The following is a 22,726-nucleotide window of genomic DNA, read 5'->3' as shown; positions in this document are numbered from 1 at the left end:
GTTGCGACAGAAGTTGATACTTTAAAGAAGATCGTAGCGACGGCAGGGAGCAATTCGGATAGTTTTAAATTTTTATCGATGCCTGCTCGTCCCGTTCTGAAACTATCTACATATGATGGGAAGACCTACTGGCAGGTGTATAAGACACAATTTTCTATCGTGGCGGATGCGAATGGATGGGATTCCCAAGCTAAGGCCTGTCATCTCGCCGCTTCACTGAGAGCAGACGCAGAGGATATCCTTCAGACTCTTCCCGAAAACCAAAGGATGGATTTAGAAGCTCTGTCCGGCGCATTGAAGAGAAATGTTTGAAAGGCTTCAGTTAAAATTCCGCCAAGAGAAAATCACCGAAACACTCCAAGAACTCGCCACAGATGTTGAAAGGCTGTCCCATCTCGCCTTTGCGGAGTGCGCGATAGAAACAAGGGAAATCCTGTCTTTGCAATACTTCATCGACGGCATTCGGGATCCTGAAATACAGAGAGCTGTACGAATGGCGGATGATAAAGATTTGAAAAGCGGTCTGTTGCACGCCGCGAAACTGGAGGCAGCCCAGCAAGCAACTCGTAGAGATCGCTACACAGTCAGAGCTGTGCGAGTCCACGAGCCAGTGGATCAACTGATGGCTCGTTTAGATGATTTAGCCAGAGACGTCAACGCTTTGATACGGAGTAGAAGGAAGAAAAAGTGGCTCTAAGGTGTTGGAAATGTGGTATTGAAGGGCACATACGACGGCATTGCAGAACACCCCAGGGCACGGATAATAAAGCGGATGATTTGATAAGACCATTGAATGCCTTGAGACGGAATATTGGTGAGAAGAAACCAAACCTAACTGCGGTGTTGAAGGCCACATACGAAGGAACTGCAGAACACCCCAAGGCACGGAAAATAAGAAAGGCGGGTTAAACAGAGAATTAAATGCCATGGGACGGAAAAGGAGTGACAAGAAACCAAAGTGCTGGTACTGTGGAGCTGAAGGCCATGTACGAAATAATTGTAGAACACCCCAGGCTACGGCAAATAAGATCATTTCCCAGCAACAACACAGGAAACAAATTAATGGCCATATCGAGGAACGGAGGTTGCCAGGTAATAAAAAACCCTGTTTTAAAGCGCTTAAGATTTCTACAGTGAGTGGCAACAGTAAAGGACTGTGCATCAATGGGAATATCGATGGAGTTCCTTGCAATATGATCATTTATACAGGAGCTAATGTTACCTTCATTCGGAAGGATTTAGCTCAACAGTTTAAAGACAACTTATTTGGCCGCCATCCTGTGTTACCCTTCAGACTGCGTCTGGTGATAAGATCGACATAGCTGGGAAGTTAAACGTGAGCATCACGTTTGGAAGTTCCGCCTACCATCACATGGCTTATGTGGCGGATATTACAGATCCATGCATACTCGGATTGGACTTTTTAAGGAAATACAATTTTTCTATAGACTTCAAAAACAACAAACTGCTTTCAGCATCTGAGGACATGACGTCTTCAAAAGGGATCATCGCCTGGAAACGCCGACGTCTCATGCGAAAGATCCTACTAGGGTCGGAGAAAAACACCAGATAACCGGCTATTTTCCATCTTAGATGCTCTTCGGTCGTGACCTTCGTCTGCCTTGTGATCTCTTGTTTGGTCGCCCTCCGGATGCTCCTTCATCGCCTGAGGAATATATTCAAGATCTCCAGGCCCGGTTTGAAGAAGTGATACACAACTTTCACGAGAGCGAGTCCACTTGGCGACGGAGAAGAAGACCCGATACGACACAAGAGCTACTGAACATCAATTCTACGAAGGAGACAAGGTGTGGTTGTGGAATCCGACTCGACGGAAATGACTCTGTCCGAAATTACAGTCATCTTGGGATGGTCCGTACAGTCTTAAACAGGCTGAATGACATCGTGGTTCGGATCCGTCTTCGAACTCTAAACCTAAAGTCGTTCGTTATGAAAGGTTAGCTCATTATTATGGGCCATCGTACGTACTGTAAATAATTGTAAATAGTGTACGACCATGGTCCCTTTTTGTTTCTAAATGTGTATTTAGTATTTGATTGCATTTATTGTTTATGTTTTTTGTTTTATTATTGTAATGTAATGCTTATTACTGCATTTATGCCTTAGTTGTAAGTTTGGCTGCCTGTCCAGGGATTGTACTGCCCGGGATGTGCAGTCCTTGGGAAGGGGGCAGTGTTACGGATTTGGTATTTAAATAGTTAATGTTAGTAGAATTATAAATAAAATTGTTTTATTCCCCACGCAATGCAGCGCGTGATGAATATTAAAGGAAAGCTAAGCCAGAAAATTAAAAATACAAGAGCTTGTGCATTTAACATTTAATAAATAAAAATCCCTGTTTTTGATTTTGAGAAAGTACTAGAAAATTCTCCCGCATTTTAAAAGCTCATAAAAAAAGGAGGAAACCTCTCAATTCCGTTAGTTAGTTAGTTTGTTATTGTTTTAAGAGTTTGTTTAGAAAACTGCTCTTGTTGATTGTAGTGAATTCGCGGAATAGCTTTCTTTAATTGTTTTGAATTAAGTTCTCTTGAACGTTTGAGTAGTTAAAAGATAACTACTGTGAGACATTGTAATACTGCATGAATATCTGAGGAAATTTAAGCATTTTTTGTTGTGATAATAATAAATCTTGTTCATTTTTCATCGGAGTTGTGCATTCATTTCATAATGAACCCGTACGGAGGCAACAATATAATATAACAAATTTTAAAAACTTAAATAAGAAATAATCTTTTGATCTCTACATTTGCACATATGGAATCATTAAAAAAGTTATAACTTTATTACATGTATTCATAATGTAAATATTAAAATGGTTCAATGTAAATTAAGCATTTTTTTAAACTAATAAAAATTGGTAGTAGTCATAGAAATGGTGACAACTCTTGTTCAAATCAAAAGTTTTAGAATGCTGCTAATCATCTTCAAACTATTAACTAACAATGATAAGCCAAACAAGAATGTTACTAATGCTAGGACGTTTTGCAGTATTTTCCCCCTTCAACAGAATTAGAGCAAGAATGCTAATACTTTATTCAGTTTACGGTTAACCCGTCAGCACACGCGCTGGGGTAAAATCCACCCCATGTGTAGTCTTTTCTTAGAAAATAAGGAAAGGTCGTACGTGACCTTTCTAATACTTCATATACATTTTAAGATCAAGGTTAGGAAGGGGTCGTCCAGAGGAATTTTTCCCGCGTCCTTGGGATTTTGTGTTTTCGGCGAAGGAATGTGTAATGGGATTGTAGGTACTCCGCGCGTGTGCTAATGTTTCACTTCTAGAGAGACATTGAGATGAGTGCGTACGAGCAAGAACAGTAGCGACTACTGGTTCTTCTTGCTAGTGTTGAAACTGATAGCGAAATTGAAGTTTCCGATTCTGAGTGCGATAATATTTCTGAAAGTAATCCCGAAACTGATTCTGACCAGTAATATGATGATTCACATGATTTAGGGAGCATATCTTCTTTGAGATCAGATGATTTTTATGTTTGAAAATTACCCTCGAAAAATGTTCGGACACGTCCGCACAATATAGTGACACATTTACTCGATGTCAAGAAAAGCTTTAGCAATTTGAAAAATCCAACTGAGTGTTTATTGCAAATTTTTGATGAAGAACTAATGGAAGATTTGTTGAAATCAACAAACATTTGCATTTCATCAATAAGAAACAAATTCTCTAGAAAACTTGATGAGCAAGAGACAAACATAGCTGAATTGAAGACGTTATTTTTCCTATTATATTACGCTGGAGTGCTAAGAGTAGCAATTCTCAAAGCAAAGATTTGTGGTCAGCTGACGGAAGCGAAATAACTGTTTTTCAAATAACAATGTCTATCAACCGATTCCACTTCCTGTTGAGATGTATTAGGTTTGATGACATAAATTTAAAAGCAGAGCTAAAGATGACGGCTAGACTTGGCACTTATTAGAAATGTTTTTGAAATATTTATCAAAAACATACGAAAAGTATATTCTTTATCTGAATATTGTACTATAGACAAAAAATTAGAACCCTTTCGGGATTTCGAATTTCAATTCAGACCATATATAAAAAGTAAGCTCCCAAGATATGGAATAAAAGCTTTTGTTTTATGCGATTCTCATACATTTTACGCATACAACCTAGAAATTTATGCAGGTCAGCAGCCTGTCGGGCTTAGACAATCAAATGTGGCATTGGATGTTGTACAAAAACTTATTGCACCCATAAAGGGCACTGAAAGAAATATAACTATGGACAATTGGTACATGAGCATTCCTTTGGCCAATGAATTATTGAAAAAGCACAAATTGACATGTTTTGGGGCACTTCGAAAATATAAGCGTGAAATTCCAGAAGAATTTCTACCAAATAAAACAGACTTCTGTACTCTTCGTGTTTTGGGTTTAGAGGTAAAGAATGAACTCTTACTTCATATGTTCCAAAAAAGAGTAAATCGGTCTATCATGCATGCATAAGGATAATCAAATCGATCCACTGTCAACTATGCTGTCTAAAGAGCAGCTCAAGCTCGAAATGATAACTTTCTGCAACTCTGCAAAAGATGATGTTTATACTGTTGATGAGTTATGTGGAACATGGTCTGTTTCAAGAAAACGCCGCCGCTGGCCTCTAATGGTATTTTTCAGACTATTGAACATAGCAGGTATGAATGCTTTTATTATTCATCGATCAAATAATGACCAAGTGAATATGAACCGAAGAGCTTTTCTCAAAGATTTAGCATTAGAGCTTGTAAAAGAACATGTCCTAAAAAAAGGGCTGCAATTCTGTCTCTCTCGAAAGAACTCAAAACTGGAGTAAAAAGGTTGACAGGAACAGAAGATGCAGTAAACCTTCACCCTAAGAAATAGTTTGTAAAAATATGTTGTCGCACTACGTCAGAATTGTTCAAAACGATGTTATTTGAATAATTGAACTCAGGTAGGGGGGGTGGACGCATTTATTTATACGCTGTGGTAAACTCCGAAAAACAAACACTGAGGTAAAATTTGTCCCGCGCGTGCAATAACGTTGCCCAGTGATGCGCGTGTGCTGAAGGGTTAATCAAATCGCTCCAATTTTCTTCTAAGGAGTAATTGGTAGTGAACCATATTTATGCCATTCGAAATTCCAAACCAGAATTTTAAATGAAGTTCTTATTTGGAAACATAATATTGGATATTGGACCATAAGAATAAGGACATAAACCATAAGACTTGTTATATAGCCCATTGTACGTACTTTGCTTCTGAATGAAAAGATGTGCATGTACAAATGTTTTGTGGTTGTTATATCCATTGTTGATTATTCCTATTCTAAATGTTTTTCTCCAGATCATCTGCAAGTGATGAAGTCATCTATATTACAAATTTTGTAATACAGTATCTTTAATCCGGACATCCATAATCCGGAACGATCTATAATCCGAACCTCAAAGCTACAAACTTTCTGCACATGCGTAAACGCATTAATGCGTTTACGCAAGCACATAAGCGTTTGTTCCTTAATCTTCTAAATGGATCCGACATAATATTTTTTGCAGACTGTTAGAGCAATTTTATAAAAAGTAAGCTTGAACTTTTCAATTATGTCAAAAAGAGTTTCCTATTCTGGAGATGCCAAAGGATCTACAAAGCGAAAGCATGTTTCGATGTCCATCAAACAAAAAGTGGAATCCCTGCAAAAATTGGATAAAGGCATATCCTTTGTTTCTCTAACCATTCCGAAATCTATTTATCAATTTCACCCTGCCCTGTGGGGGGCATTGCGGTGCGCAATGAATTGGAAGTTGATCTGTCAGCACTATCCTCATCTTCACGGCAGATGTTTTTACTTCCTTGTACAAAGTAAAAAGGAAGTATTGTAATTGCGAAAAGTTTCAGGCAGCATATTTCAACGAAAATATCCATTTTGACCGCTATCGAATGCAATTTAACGATGTTTTTGCGTGATATCTGTACGTAAGGACAGAATAAAATACTCTTTTCCTTCAAAAAAAATTATAAAACTGCTTTAAAATTAATTCTGAAGAGAATTTTTCGTGGCGTCTGTACGAATGTATGTACGTACGTGCGTACGTATCTCGCATACCTCAAAAACAAGTAGCCTCAGAACGTTGGAATTTTGTATATAGGACTGCTATAACATGTAGATGTGCACCTCGTATTTTGGTTGCAATTGGCCGCACCAAACGTATATAAATATATTTATATATATATCCACTCTGTTACCCGGCTCAGTGATCTCAGTTTCTTTACTCTTATATGTTTGTTAATTGTACATTTTTTGCTTTAAAAATGATTGAATTATGTTGTTCTTATCTTCCGGTTAAGGTTTTTATGCCTTTAGTAAATCTTTATGCAATATTTTTAGAATTATCAACAATTTTAAAGTTGTTTAAGTGCCGCTAAGCCTAATACTTCTCTTGATGGTGGCCATTGATGTTTACATTTGAAACAGGAGACTAGTGGATTTGTTGCCAATCTAGAGAAACAGCTTCGCAACAACAAAGATAACGCATTCATTTATTACTGCCAATTAAATTTTGCTTAATTCTTTTTGGAATTTTTTCGAGGAAATAAGTGTTTAAGATTTACTTCGTAATTTTTAATATAGATATTTTTGCCTTCTCGCGAAGTGAGAACTGAATTAATTGAATGAGAAATACTCAATCGTCTGTGAAAAACTGTTTCTTTTTTGTTTTGTTTGCTTAATTTCTTTTATACATCATTTTAGCATTATTATAGTATTTGAATATAACATGTGGCAACGATTAGATAATTCTATTCTTTAAATGATATAAATTTTCTGCATTATGAGTTATAATATGAACGAAATATTTAAGTTAACTCTTATATAATTATTGGATTATATAACAGTTAACTTAGTTTCCACTATATAATTATTATATAAGTTAACTGTTATATAATTATTAATACTGTTAAGTGAATCTAGCGCCAGAGTGTCGCTATGGTAAACAAATACTAGAGTGAATTTTAAAGAATGCATTTATTCTATTGTGGTTTATGCGCTGTCAGCGAAGTAGATTTAATTCAATCCAATAAGTTTAAATGAAATGCAAGAAAAAATGCTTATAATTTAATATTCCGTACAAGGAAGTCGTGGTGTGCACATCAGATTTTTTTTTATTAGGCTCATAATTCTTTACTAAATGTAGTATTTCATCTCGATGTACTCGGTCTTTGATCTTAATCAATTTCCTCGTCATTATAAATATCAAGAATACACATCAAATAGTTTTCTGGTTGCAATTTTCTAATTTCCACTATGCGTAATGTATGCTTTATGCATGCGCGCATTGGAAGAAATGTTTAGTAAAGTAAACAAATAAATATTAAGCTTTTTTTTTTTTGTAAATTTTGATACCCTTTAGATCATAATTGCTCTTTATTTCATAAATTACGGTTTCATATTTTTAATTACAAATAATAATTTCTGCATGCTATCTTACCAGATTTAAATTGATGATCTAGAATCCGGAAAAACCGATAATCCGGAACCGCCGAAGTCCCGACGAGTCCGGATTAAAGACTTTGTATTATATAGATATTTAAGACATTTATGAAAACAACATTTATGAAAATATCAAATGGTTATTCTTTATTTAAAAAGGTTTTTGTTACAATCAGTCTCGTATAACAATCAAATTTTATTGTAACTACATTAAAGAAGATTCTCTGTTAAATAAAAGATTAATGAAGATACATTCTGTTTCAAGAAAGGAAGAATTATGGATTTGTTGATGCCAACAGAACTAATATCTGGGTGAATCTGGCAAAACTGATCCAGATTTTATTTTCTATATAATGAAAAGTTGATTAATCTTCATAATTTATTAATACATTTTAAATATTTGCAGATTTTGACATCTGTGATACCTGAAATTTTTAATTGCAAAAGATTTTAAAGTAATTTCCTTAAGCTACAATTCTTCAATGTCATAAAATCTCAGGCTCATCAGACAAAAATTCACATATTATTGATGAAAATTTGAACTGGCAAAATAGCAGCTTGCAATCAGCAATTATTTACAAATATAAATTTAAATTTCAGTAATTGTTTATCCTACATACTTGTTTTACATACAATACTGCTTCATTTTACCTAAATGTTAAATTATAATAAGTGTTAGAAATTCAGCTCTAATTAACATATGTATAGTAATTTGACTGCTAAAACTTTTCATCTGCTGGAATTTTTAAATGGAATATACCGTTTACAATATTTTGGAAATCTTAATTTGTAGACATATTCTTATTAGCTTGACATGCAAGGAATGTATTCCAGACCAATGCAACACAGCTGACAAAGACAATTCTGAAAAATGATAAAATATGGTTAGTTAACATTTTAATGTATACCTATTTAGCCTATTTTTATGAACTAGAAATATTAATTACACCAAAAAATTAATGTTAAACCTCTATGAATTGAAATGCTGATAAATAAAATGGCTTTAATTTAAAAATAACAAGGAATTTACAAAAAAACTGACTATGAATGAATTGAAAATATCTTAACGAACCATACTGTTGCTCTATCCTGCTGTTATAAGTTTTCAGGGTCAACGCCATGCTATTGTCACCTTTGCTCAGCTATTGTCAAGTCCAATACAGACATATAACATTCTTTGTTGTAGTTGGAACAAAGAAATTTTCTGACCTTTAAATCTCTTTATAAAATAGTATTACTGCCCTATGTATCCTTGGGATTTAATGCACAGCTTGGCTAAGAATAATGGTGTAATGAATAGTTAATTTTAGCATAATTGTACAGTCATGGTAAAATGGCTTCCCCGCAAAGCAGGTTTAGGGTTGCCACATTTGGCGAGAAATCGCCCATTTGGCGACAAAATTGGCGATATGCCAAGGACGGATGGAGAACCTTCTGGAACGAATTCTTACCGGTTTACCACAGAATGCTCTCAAACACAAGCCAAAAGCTATATAAACCCTGCTAGTCCGCAGTCACATTGTGCCTCGTCTAGTATGCGAGATAGTTAGTGTCTCGAGTTAGTCAGTCCGTGCGGAGTCGATCGAGTTGACAGCCGGCAGCGTGTGCCGAGTGGGTCGAGTGCATCGAGTCTCTTCGCATCGTTGAGAGAGTGTGTTGAGCTCCGAGAAGGATTGAACCGAAGAGACAGGAGCTGTGCTCTCTGTGTCGTCAAGTGCATTGCGAGTTGTAGCGTGGAGTTCTGAGAACCACCGAGCAGAGTCAGGAGCTGTACTCTGGTGCTTTGCAGTGAAGCTGTCTCCACCATTATTGCCTGACAGTGTGAAGGCTGTGTCACTGATTGTTCCAGCATGTTTATAGTAGATCTTCGAAGACTGTAAAAATGTTTTGGAGCTGTCCTGATTAATATTGGTAAATAATGTGTGTTTTGATACTTCATCAAGTGTCATCGTTATTCACTCCAAATCCCCTAAACCCCATACAATCGTGAAGGAAGAAAATAACGTAACAACTGGTGTCAGAAAAAAATGCAACAATTGTTGTCAGAAGTGGGATTTGGGAGTAAATGCCAGTGACCTGTCTGCAGAGGGAAGCCATGGCAGAGGAGACTTTGATGGACATTTTAGACGAGATAAAAGCCGGATATGATATGATGAGGGCTGAGATCAAAGCCGCATTGGAAGAGAAGAAATAAATGTCGGCCAAGGAAAGGTGCGAGAGCAACTCCAACAGATGAAAGTGGAGCTTTCAGAAGTAATTGGAGCCATAAAAGAAGATGTGAAAATGACAGAAGTAGCGTCTGAAGAATCGAAAGATGGAGAAATGAATGAAGTAGCTGATGAAGTATCTGATAAAAATCAAGAAATAGAAGATGAAATATCTAACAAGATTAAAGACAGAGATCGAAAAGATGAAGGAATGAAAGACGGGAAAGAAGTTTTTGATTTTCATGTGCCTGAAGTAGAGATAGAAGAAAGTGAAAAGATCGCAGAAACTGATAATGAAGTCACAAAGTCGCAGTTAGCAAGTATTGAACCATTTGAAAATTCATCTGATGCTGAGATGCAAAAAACTTATGTACAGCTTACGCTGAGTGCTTCAGTATTGCAAGAAAATTCACCCACTTCGCAAAGTATACGTGCGTCTCATAGTGCAGATTGTGACCAGGGCTTTTTTCTAAACACGGATACTTCTGCTTGTAAAGGATCAGATTCTATTCACGACCCTGGTGCGAACATCAGAACTGACTTTCAGGAAATAGAGATAAATAATAGCATCTGCTAAAAGTACCGAGGTGAACTGTATGCATGCTGCGAATGAACTACAGAGTGGTGAACAAACTGCTGATCTTCCTGTGGATGAAAAGTCTGAAAGGACTGAATCTTGAGACTGTGATGTGCAAAACAGAAATGCATCTGGGAACTGCAGTGGAAAAAAAGTACTTGACCTGGGTATAACTTAATGAAAAGACTGAGACTGTAATTCATTCTGAACTTTGTATAATTTAAAATTGTTATGTATTTGTGTATATAACTGAAAATAACTGTTTCTTTAGTTATGTTATTTGTTTGTTTTATTATGTTTTGTTTGTATTGAATTTGGCTTCTGACCAAGGGTTGTACTGCCCGGGACGTGCAGTCCTTGGGAAGGGGCAGTGTTACGAAATGTACATAAAAAAAACGTAACAGTATGTATTATTTTATTGCTGTACAAAAGAGACAAAACTATATACCCTTTTAGTGCGGGATAATTTACATTTCTTGTGCATTTTTTCATATTTTGTATGTACACAGATGACAACTTTATAAGGTGTGATCAGTAGTTAAAAGAAATTGAATGTTATTAGTAAGGTATCAAAGGTAATCAGATAACCTTCAAACTCCATTGCATTGATACTGAATTTATTTGACATACAGTATCCTAAAAATACAGTATCTGCCTGTAAGCATTACACTTAAATATTCAATATGGATACATGATACATTTAAAATCAGGTTCAAAAAGATCATATTTATGGCTCTATTGAAATTCTGAATTGATATTTTCCATTCCCCTTCATTTACTTACAAAACAATTTTTTATGCAAATGCTATTTAACAAATGCTTCAATTTGAAAAAATACAGCTTTATTTTCATGTCTACACATATTCATCTTGTTACCACAGCTTCCTGATATGCACAAAAATTATTTTCTCTACTCCAGCAAATTTAAATTGAAAACAGTAGACAGAATTTAACCTTCCAGCACGCGCGCTTATCAATTTTACATGAGCACGCACACGTCGTACTTTTTACAGCATCTGTATTCTACCGCTTTAGGCCAGGTAACACTCACAATATTCATCTTATTCATCTTTGAACAGTTTTCGTACTTTTGTTTTTGCCATTTATTTATTATTTAACTCTATATTTTCCTCACTCAGATTGCTATTATTCTCACATCCAAAGGTTTCCTTGTCTTCTTTTCTTCATCAGATAATTCTTGAAGAATGCGAGCAGCTGGTTGCACAAAATTTTTTGACATGAAAACCGATATAGTTTGGTTCATTTAATTACGGCAAAGCACACTAGGGCTATCTTCCTAAGGGGAGGGATGCCTTCGTGGAGGACTATCTAAGGGAAACTGGCTCGTATACACATTACACATGGGGAAAACCACAAAAACGCTCATGCAGCCAGCCCGTTCGCAGGATTCGAACCTCGGACCGAACTACCAGTGTTCAGTGACTTTACCGCTCGGCCGCTGGTGGGCTGAAAACCGATATAAAAATTATAGAGTTGAATTTATACAAATTAAAATAATACACGGCAATTTACAAAATATTTGACAACAAATTTTTTTTTCTGAATTTTCACCAGCAACCTCGCGCATCTCAGAACTTTTATGATGAAGCTGCCACGTAGCACATATTATTTCCTGTTGGCACATTCCTTGACGTGGGGAAGGGTTGAAAGGAGGAATAGAAATGACATTCAGACGTCTCAGCTGCGATATGCTACATTAAAAACCGAATTTGTCATAAACTTCGTGCATAGCACGCATACTGGAAGTTAAGAATTATCCATATACTTTCAGGACTTTATATAAATTTAGCAAATGCTTGACATAAAATAATCATGACTGAGTATAATAATGGTTGGGATTCAGTTCAGTAAATAAACCTTTTCCAGTTAACTATTAAATACACATGCAACTTAATAAAAATAATTCAGTTGATAGCACATTTCATTAAACACAAAATACTACTATGACTATCAAGATACTACTAGAATACCATACCTCAGTTCAAGAGGAATAACATAGAATGTGATAAGTTGGGCAGCAGGCCACAGCTGTTATGAAGAAACACAGAATTAGATAAGAATCCGCAAATTATTTTACAAGTATATACAGTCAAAAGTCGTTAATTCGGACACCCATAATCCGGACCTCAAAGCTAAAATCTTTCTGCGCATGCGCATAGGCGTTTTACTCGTGCGCCCAAGACATTTACGCACATATGCGTCTGCGCAAGTGCAGAATACATTTTCGCTTGCGCGTTTAATGTATAACGGACGATATAAGCTAAAATTACCTAATTATCTATTTCAGTTAAGGTTGATGATTGCGTTGTTCCTTAATCTTGGAATTGGATCCGGCTTATTATTTTTTGCAGACTGTAAGAGCAATTTTCTAAAAGTAAGCTTGAACTTTCAATTATGTCAAATAGAATTTCTGATGCTGGAGCTCCCAAAGGATCTAGAAAACGAAAGTATGTTTCGATGTCCATCAAACAAAAAACAAATTGCTACAAAAAATGCATAAAGGCATATTCTTTGTTTATCTAACCGTTCCGAAATCTCTTTATCAATTTCACGCTGCTCTGCACGGGGGGGGGATGTTGCGGCGTGCAGTTAACAGGAAGTTGATTTGTCAACACTATCGTTATCTTCAGAGCAGATGTTTTTATTTTATTCGGCTTATAATTCCTTACTAAATGTAGTATTTAATTTCGATGTACTCCGTCTTTGATATGATTTAAATCAAATTCCTCGTCATTATAAATACCACGAATACAAATCAAATAGTTTTCTGGTTGCAATTTTCTAATTTCGGCTATGCGTAAGGTATGCTTTACGCATCCGCGCGTTGAAAGAAATGTTTAATAAAGTAAACAAATAAATATTAGGCTTCTTTTTTGGTAAATTTTGATACCCTTTAGATCATAATTGCTCATTATTTTATAAATTACGGTTCCATATTTTTAATTTTATAATTTCTGCATGCCATCTTACCAGATTTAAACTGATGATCTATAATCTGGAAAAATCAATAATCCGGAATCGCCGAAGTCCCGACGAGTCCGGATTAAAGACTTTTGACTGTACTAAAAATGAAGTCCTATATACATACACTATGATTAACAGAGCAGACAATAATTAAAAATTAACATTTAAATTGAATTACTTGAAAAATTGAAAATTTATATCAATGAAATATAACATGAATCAAATTATTACTTGCTAATTCAAATAAGATATATTTGTAATGAAACTGTTATCTTTAATTTTATGTTCAGATTAACCTTGTATCTTTCAGCCTGACATAAGTCTCCACATCAGTCTGATTTCACCAAATGCTTCCTAATTATTCTGAATTTTCCTCAAACAGTTGCAGAGTGGATAAGACCATTACTATTGGCAGCTGAACCTATACTCCAAAACTATCCGATTCGTGGGTGGTTCCCCCCCCCACATGTGTAATGGAAATATAAGCCACTTTCTTCAAATGTTCAAGTTAGGTTGGTTATTCATGGCAATGGAACTCAGCTACCTGCCTGTGAGTTGGGATGCCTCTGTGAAGGTCTGCTTGGCCACCCACTTGTTGTTGCCCCCCCATGAAAGTACCCCTGCTATAAATGACCATAACCATGAAAGTCCTAGCATACATTGTCATAATTACGTAAGCTACAAGCATTCAATTATTACAATAAAGAGGAGACTTTAACCCACTAATAACATCTGCTGTTTATGTATTGTTGAAAACTCCCACAAATGATTTTTGTATTGCCATATAGAGGGCATTTCACTTCTGAGAAAAGAACGTTAGTTCAGTTTGTGATATAGAAGATATCGATGCACGATTGTTTTTGTAAAATAAAATGATTATCTGATGCAAAATGTTGAAGTATTGGCTTCCATTAGTATTAAGTATGATCAGAGCTCTCACAAGGAAGTCAAAATATATATTTTTGGTGATCAGTGACTGGAAATATGCTGTTTTGCGCTTCTAATAAAGAATATAGTAATACAAGTGTTGCTAACTTTGGATTAAATATATGCAAGGCTTTGGAACAAGTAAGATTAATATTAAGATCATTCAAGATAAGATTTAATATTTTCCTTTTGTTAAAAAATAGATTTTGTATTGCAAATTACTTCCGTTTTGATTGAACTGATGACTGAACAAGTTGCAAATGACTGCTAACTCCTCTTCTTTTAGAAAAATTTAGTTAAATGAAGATATCAAGTTAATCTGAAAGCAAAGATTTCAAAATGGAAATCGCAAAGGCTAAAAGAGCTATGCTTAGATCTCAAGTAAGATTAAATTTTAAAATCGAAACTAAAATTTTAGAAAATGAAACAGGAGAAGAGCTTCAGAACAGATAAATTTGAAATTTAAATACTTAAAAGAAATAGATTCTAAAATTCAAAGTCAAATTACGGATGTTAAAGAAATTGAAACCGAAATTATTAAATGTGATGAGTATCATGAAAAATTGATTAACTGCTCGTGTAAGTTGAAAGCTGCTATCGCTAAATGTAAATCAACTACACAAAGCTTAGCTTGTTAAAATTACAAAAACAATTAGTTAAATTACCATCGTTAACAGTAAGAAGATTCGATGGCGATCCTGCCGAATGGCAAAAATTCTGGGATCAGTTTAAATCCCTGATAACAGAGAAATGAAGATTTATCTAATGTAGACACTAGAATTACTAACACTCATATTTAACTGGAGTATCCGCAAATGCAATTAAAGGAATTACACTGAAAAATAAAAATTATGAAGAATATAATAGAAATCTTAAAGGAAAGATTTGGACAAAAGACTTTGGTCATTAATTCTCATATGAATAAACTGTTAAATCTAATGCCTGTTAGGAAATCAACTGACATCTCTCTGCTTAGAGAATTGTTAGATATTTGTCAAACAGAAGTTCGCAATTTAGAAGGTAATTCAGAAACTTATGGTTTTCTATTATGCCCCATACTGATTAAATTAATACCACAAGAGAGACAAGTTCTAGTGATCACTTAAAAAATGCAGAATAGACAAAGATTGGAAGGTTTCGATAATAATTAATGTTATAAAAACAGAAATTGAAAGCAGAGGGAAAAAAACCTTATTTTTGGCATGCAACAAATAGTCAAATGAACATGGAAAACATTCCATTAGGAAAAACTAGTGATCCGAATGCAAAGCTTCAAAACCGAAACACCTTCGTGAAAGGAATTCAAAAAAGCACACCATCAGCAATGGCATTCAATATGACACAATCTACATGCATTTTCTGTTCTGCACCACATGATTCATTTAAACATAAAATGTCACCACCAAATAAAATAGAAATTTGAAAGAATACTAAACATGGTTTCAAATGTTTCAAAATGTATCACATTGGTAAAAACTCTCGTTCTAATTAATTTTCTTGCTCAAGTGCAAAAGCGAAAGTCATCATAGTTCCATTTGTCCAGGTAATAACCAAAATAATAATACTGCAACAATTAATCAAACAAATAATATTGAGGACAAATGTAAAGAATCATTGAATTTAAATTGTAACACTAAAGATACTCAAGAGTTAAATAATTCTAATTCTGAAACTGTCAGTTCAGTTTCACAATGACATGCAAGTATGACATGCTCTAAAAATGTTTATTTACAAACATGTGCGGTTGTTGCAAATTCAGAATTTAATTATAAGGTGACTAGGCTTCAAAATCTACTCAATAATGGAAGTCAAAGAAGTTTTTACAGTGAACATTTTGCGAATATGCTCAAATTAAAACCTATTTGCTATGAATTACTCTCTGTATATTCCTTCGGAATGGAATGTGCTTGAGAAAAGAAGTATCCAGTCGTAGAGTTTGAAATCAAAGCTAGACATAATACGCAATATTCAATTAAAATCAAAACTCTCGTTATCCCAAACATTACTAGCGCCATAATTTCTCCTCCGGATAAATAAGTATCAGAATTCATGACTAGTCATAAATTACCGCTCACTAACTTATGCTGCGGACATAAGTATTTGGATGTTGAAATCCTAATAGGATCCGATATATTTTGGAAATTTATCTTAGATGAAAAAGAATCGCAATTAATAAACATATAGGTGCATTAAAAACTGTCTTTGGATAGGTAATTACAGATTCGAAATTTAGAAAAGCGGAAGCTTGATTACAAAATATTAACGTTATGAAGAATGCGATAACGAATGACCTAAGAGTGTTTCGGGAATTAGACTCAATTGGTATTTCAAAAGAAAATTTAGGTTTGTCTGTTAAAGATAAACAAACAATTGATCAATTTGAAAACTCTTTATCCTTTGATAAGGGAAGCTATCAAACAAAATTGCTTTGGAAATCTAACCCTGATGATTTTAATAATAACTTTTATATTGCAAAGAAGCGTTTTGAGAGACAGATTGGATAAGGATGTAGAAATGCGTAAGGAATACACAAAAATAATTGAAGAACAACTCGATGACGGAACTGTTGAAGTATATTAAAATAAAGATTTCGAATCAGGTTATTATATGCCCCATATAACTGTGATAAGATCAGATAAAGAAAGTTTTCGTGTTAGAATTGTTTTCGATGCGTCATGTAAAGGAGAAAATTCAAAATCCTTAAGCGATTTGTTACAGGTTGGACCTAATTTAAATCCTAGCACATATTAGCTGTCATTCTTAAATTTCAAGAACACTATATCGCTTTTTCCACTGATATAGATAAGGCATTTCTAATGATAAGTATTGAAAAGGAAGATCGCAAATGTTTTTAAATTTCTTTGGTTTCAGAATGACAACAGTGAAAACATGACACATTTACCATTTGGTTTACCAGTCCATTCATTTTAGCAGCCACAATAAAGCAGCATATTAAAAAATACATTAAAAAACCTGAAAGTTATGAAATATTAAATTCATCTTTATATGTCAATGATTATGGAACGAACGATTTTAAAGCACACCAGTATGAATCTGTGTAAACTTTATTCCAATTCTAAGGAGTTAAAAAACGGTTTATCAATGAATTTTCATTTCGAGAAGAGGAAACTGTTGCACCTTTTATTTAAACAACGCAAAGACTTTCAAATATGCTGCCAAAGATTTACAGTATTTTTACAGCATAATTAAAAGAGCAGACTTTCAAAATTTTCTAGCAAATGAAAGCTTGAGTTGGAAATTTATCATCGAGCTTGCTCCGTGGTGGGGAGCTTTTTATGAACGCCTTATGAAAAGCATTAAGAAATCATTGAAAAAGATATTAGGCAGAGCTCAAATGAATTTTGAAGAACTTATGAATATGCGGACAGAAATCAAAAATATTTAAAACAGACATCCTTTGATCTAAGTTTACAATGATTTTACATGAACCTGAACCGGTTTCACATTTTTAAAATGAATGGAACCACTTTTAAGGTCCCATTTATACCTGAACCTTGTTTCTGATAAACTGTTATTTTAGCCTTTTCATTGCTGAATGTGCGAAAATATTAAGCACTGTTAATTTTGTTCAAAGTTGCACTTTCTGGCTACATAATAGTTTTTGTAAATCATTTCCTACTAAAGTAAATAAAAGCAACTGTTCTTTAGATACTATTTTATAATGACACTGCATTCCCCAAAGTATCTAGAAAATATTAAGGTTCATGTAGCTCCTAAACTGAATTTAAACACAGTTTATTAATTTTATATCAAGCTTGAAATTTCATAATTTTGGTCAAGACTGAATTTTTTGAAACTCTTATAATGTTCAAGGGATGAAAAGAATTCAGATAAGTTGATTAATAAAAATATTCTTAAAAAAATAGAATGTTGATTACTCTGTAATAAGATGCATTGCAACTCACTATTAAATGCATAAGAATTTGAAGTGGGCTGGATTACAGCAAAGCACATGAAGACTATTTGCTTAAGGGGAAAGACACATACAAGGCTATTTTTAGGAAAGTTGGTTCATATTCATGTTACTCGTAGAAATAACAAAGGCATGTACTGTTCCCGTTCCTTAATTTCTAGCAATAAAATTATGAGAGTATAAGCAGAGTGTGGAAATAGTTCATTTAAATTTCATAAATTATTACCGAGATGGATTTAATATAGTTATTTTTATATAAAGATTTATAAATATTTTATTCATTTTGCCTTAAATAAGGAAAATTTGAGTAATTTCAAAATATGATATACTTAATATTTTCACATTTATTTATATACAGACGAGCAATGAAAGAAGGAGAAATTTTGTACAATTTCAGTACAATATTGCTACAACAGATGTGTATCAGAGAATAATGAACTCTTCAAAGCAACTCTTCATATTATTCTAACTCCGAGCACCCAACTTTTTCATGTGTCTACTGTTTTAACATACCATTAATTAGAAAAGCTGCAGAGCTCTTTTAGTAATGAACATTATGTCTGTGATGAGAATTCAGATCATTTTTAGCATTTAAACAATGGCAAGGCTTACAGACTATTATGTGCAATTATTCAGAAGACAGAATTACTTTAGAAATTCTAGGATTAATTAAAATATTTTTCAGGGGAACAATGGTTGATGTCTGTTACCTTATAACAGTAGCTGCCCTTTCATAGTTGTGCAGAACTACAGTAAGATGTGAAGTTTAGAGCCAGGTCATCAAAACGGAAACTTTTCAGAAATTATTCCTGAAATATCTGAATTTCGTATGTCATGTGAGTATATTTTAAATGCACAATTTTTGGAAAAGAAAATTTAAAACAGACATCTAATTCCCTATATATATATTAGTTGAATGAAAATAAACAGCTCACAACAGCAAAATAAATAACTGATGTTAATTTAAATAGAATGAAAATTAACATAAAAAAAATGGCAAATATAGCAACCATGTTAATTTTACTGCCTTCATGGTGGGGACAGACAAAAGACTTCACAAAAACTATTCCTCAATGGGGGAATAGTAAGGGAAGGGAAAAGTATTTTGGATTTCACTGTTCTGAAGACTATAAGAGCATTCCCACCTAAGCTTAGAAGGTAAGACAGTATACCTAATGTTCAAGAACCTCTAAGCCAAACAAAACTCTTTTGAATATATATTTTTCTACCAAATCCCCATGAACATCAATACAATTAATATATCTGTTAACTCTCTGATTGAAGAAAAAAATTCTGTCATACTCCTCAAAATAATGTTCAATAACTTTTTTTACATCCCTGCAAAAGAGGCAGCTTCCAATATATTCTTCACATGAGTACTAACCCATGTTGCCCCTTCCTTGGTTAAAAATTTCATAAAGACACAATGTTTGATACTGACATTTCTCTCATTCTTATCTTATAAACTTCAACAAATTCCATCATAAAAACTAACAACACACACTGCTGCAGGACAGGCACATGAACAGAGAATGATGAAATATACACACAACATCTGAACTTCTTCAACTGGTTGAATTACAGATTATTCTTAGAACTTACTGAATGTCATTTACAAAATTCTTCACATGCATGCATATACAAACAGATGGGGGGAACTCCCCTTTTAATTCACATTTATTTTTAACTCACTAACCAAGCATACACCAAGAAATCAGAAATGTATATGATTTTCTAGCAACAAAAGGTGATAAAGAGACAAGACATAATTTAGCCGACACTTACCAAGTAATTCGTCTTCAAGATAACAAAATAATCCTAAAGGGAGAAACACCATATTTTAAAGATTTAACTTTCATTACATTTCTGTTATGAAAGAATATTTCTTAGATTGGTTAATTTAAAAAAACTCCTCATTAACAATTAACATTATTTTAATTACTATAAAAAATTCTGCTAAATAAAATTAACTATGACGTTTTACATAATGACCTTAAGTCACCACCACAAATTTCTGTGTCTCAAATTTAAGATGTTTGAGAGAGGACAAATATAAACAAATACTGCATGCACATTTTAAATATTAAGCTACAACATATATTAAGTAAAATTCATATATGAAGCTTTTAAGCCAATAACTGCTTTTTCTGCACCAGCAATCACAACATAAGTGAGAATGCACAAACATTTTTAGAATTCTGAATAACCCCCCCCAATTACTTCAGGTACACTTAATGCAGTAAAAAACTACAGAAAGCCCTAAGAAGCAACACTATTCATTCAACCATTCATATACTTCTGTGTATCTGAAAACAGTATTAGCTTTAACCTAAACCTACAGTGTCGGTAAAAGAACTTTTAAGATGTTTCTACTTCCACTTTAGTCTACAGAAATTGACAGATTTGCATCATAAAACACAAACATTAACTTTAAAAAAATTAAAACCATTGCACAACTACAACGTAAGAGTGCATATCTAACATTTTAAATAGAATTTGTTTTAAATGTTTCTGCTATATATATTGTAACATATGCAGAAACATTTGATGCAAAAAGTAGTTTAACAATTAAACACTGAAAGTTAAATAAGGAAGCAGCAAATTGCTGGCAGCACTAAATTTAAATATCAGCAGCTTTTTTTAATTGACGATTTTTATGAAAAGGAAATAAATGTTTGGTAGCAATAACAATACATACTATTTCATTCTTATTAAATCTTTTTCACACTATCATAATACAGACTGAAAATTTTCCATGTAAACTATTCACAAGGATCTAAGTAGCGTATTATTAAAAAGAATTTAAATACTTATACCATATGAATAGTTATGAATGACTATATGAATATATGATATCTAATCACCTTTTTAATTTTTTCTCCTATTTTATGCCATGGTTGTAACTGGAGTAAACCAGACACAGTCAGAAAGCATCCAATAAAACAAGGTGAAAATATGGACTGCAAAATACAACAAAAATTATGGAATAACAAAAATCTATAAGGAACAGCAAGTTTAATTTCCTGAAAGTTAAAATGTGTTCAAGTTTCCCATACATATACTTCCTCTTTAAATTCTAGTTACAGTTTTTTACATGCACATTCATTAAGTGGAAAGTAATCACTTCACTACCCTCACATGAAAAATTTTAGATTTGTTGTTGTAACTTAGCTCAAAGGGGATCACGACTGAAAAAAGTTTAATAAACTCTGTTACAACAGAACAAAGAATTGACTTTTTGTACCAGAAAAATATACTTTACTTTGTGTTTTGATCAGCAAAACTGCTATTCTATATCCACAAACAGCACAAAGTCTGAAATACGAACATCTAAATATCCAAAATAATCTAAAATCCGGACCTCAAAACCACCAACAACGTTTTGCTCATAAGCTTTATGCATGCACATTTGATTCCCCTCTCCAAGCATAATAAAACATCTGGAGAGTCCTGATTCTTAATTTCACTTCAACACTAAATAAAATACCTTACTATTGAAAAAACAATTATTTTAGCATTAACTTGTACGATCTGTAATTTGGCTCTGTTGCTGCTATCTGCTTGGTACACATCTCAAACCGAAACACTCCACATAGTTATATCTGACGCCAACCTGGGGAATCATTATTTATTATACTTTGCTTTTATCATCGCATGTTTATCAACTTGACAACTTGAGTAATGACTCATGTAGCAATGCCTAAACAATTTTTTTATGTTAGTAATTGAATAATAAAGGAGTATGGTAACCTTTTATGTTGACATTTCACTTGGCAATGATTACAGATTTAAGTTAAATGCACTAAATAATGTTGATGAGGAAAAATTTAACAAAAATTTCCTTCCATATGCTAAAAATAGATTTTGTTGATGATAGTCATAGACCCAAAGATTACATTTAGGCCTGTTTGAATTAAGAATAACTGATTTGCTATTCACATAAACCTAGAACCAGTGCCAAGGCTCGTAAGACGGCACCAGGTTGCAGAATTTAGGACCTACGCATCAGGCAGCGAGATATCTAGCGCCGGCCCTCAATGAGGCTTGAGTATATGTGGGAATTTATTTATTCTGAACTCTGATAAACCTTAGGCATATGAAAGAAATAGACATAAGTATAATAAATAACTAAACTAAAACAATTCAAGCTTAATTGTCTCAATGCGTGATAGAGGCAAGATAAAAGTTAACAGAACAACTTGTCGTTAGTCGCCAAGCTCATGATGCATAGCCAAATATGTATAGTGAACGATAGCTAAATTTGATGATGATAGCCGCACATTTTAAAGAATTTCGGATATATCAAAACAAAGGTGAAATTTTCCAATTTACAGATTTTGTAAAGAAATGTGGAAAGGTGGTAATAAATGAAGATGATTCAAAAGAAGTTTTTGATTGTGATGACAATGCTTGTCAATCATCAATCAATTAATGAATGGCGGAATCTGTAGTATGGGTCTATACCCAGAAAATACTGCTACCGATAGTGAAGAAAGTAACAGAGAAGTTACTGAAAACTAAAAAATTTCGATTGACAAGTTAGTCGGAATTCGCGAAACAGTAGTTACAGGACTTCAACAATGTAACTATACAAGAGATTATGTTTGTTTACA

At 33.8% G+C, this 22,726-nt stretch overlaps 1 protein-coding gene across 8 annotated transcripts in view; it reads right to left on the bottom strand.

Moving 5' to 3' along the window:
* Positions 1 to 7,603: 7,603 nt before the first annotated feature.
* The window catches only part of LOC118193757 (mitochondrial inner membrane protein Mpv17-like), a 37,010-nt gene continuing 21,887 nt past the window's right edge, over positions 7,604 to 22,726 (bottom strand). For 5 of the 8 annotated variants that reach the window (XM_035364892.2, XM_035364893.2, XM_035364889.2 and 2 more), the window contains exons 4-7: positions 20,978 to 21,073; positions 19,899 to 19,931; positions 12,264 to 12,316; positions 7,604 to 8,347 (exon numbers count right to left, since the gene is read on the bottom strand). In XM_035364892.2, coding sequence (XP_035220783.1) covers positions 8,266 to 8,347; positions 12,264 to 12,316; positions 19,899 to 19,931; positions 20,978 to 21,073 — 264 coding nt within the window. In that variant the 3' untranslated portion in view covers positions 7,604 to 8,265. Of the gene's footprint in view, positions 8,348 to 12,263; positions 12,317 to 18,823; positions 18,932 to 19,898; positions 19,932 to 20,977; positions 21,074 to 22,726 lie in introns of all 8 variants that reach the window. The other 3 variants (XR_004758987.2, XM_085808066.1, XM_035364890.2) reach the window with 3 other exon arrangements.

This window comes from Stegodyphus dumicola, chromosome X1 (assembly GCF_044657685.1).
Source record: "Stegodyphus dumicola isolate Sdum_Otavi_A_Nest chromosome X1, ASM4465768v1".
NCBI classification, from domain to species: Eukaryota; Metazoa; Arthropoda; class Arachnida; order Araneae; family Eresidae; genus Stegodyphus; species Stegodyphus dumicola.
The sequence above is the reverse complement of the archived record's forward strand: the minus strand, read 5'-3'. Positions and strand labels throughout refer to the sequence as shown.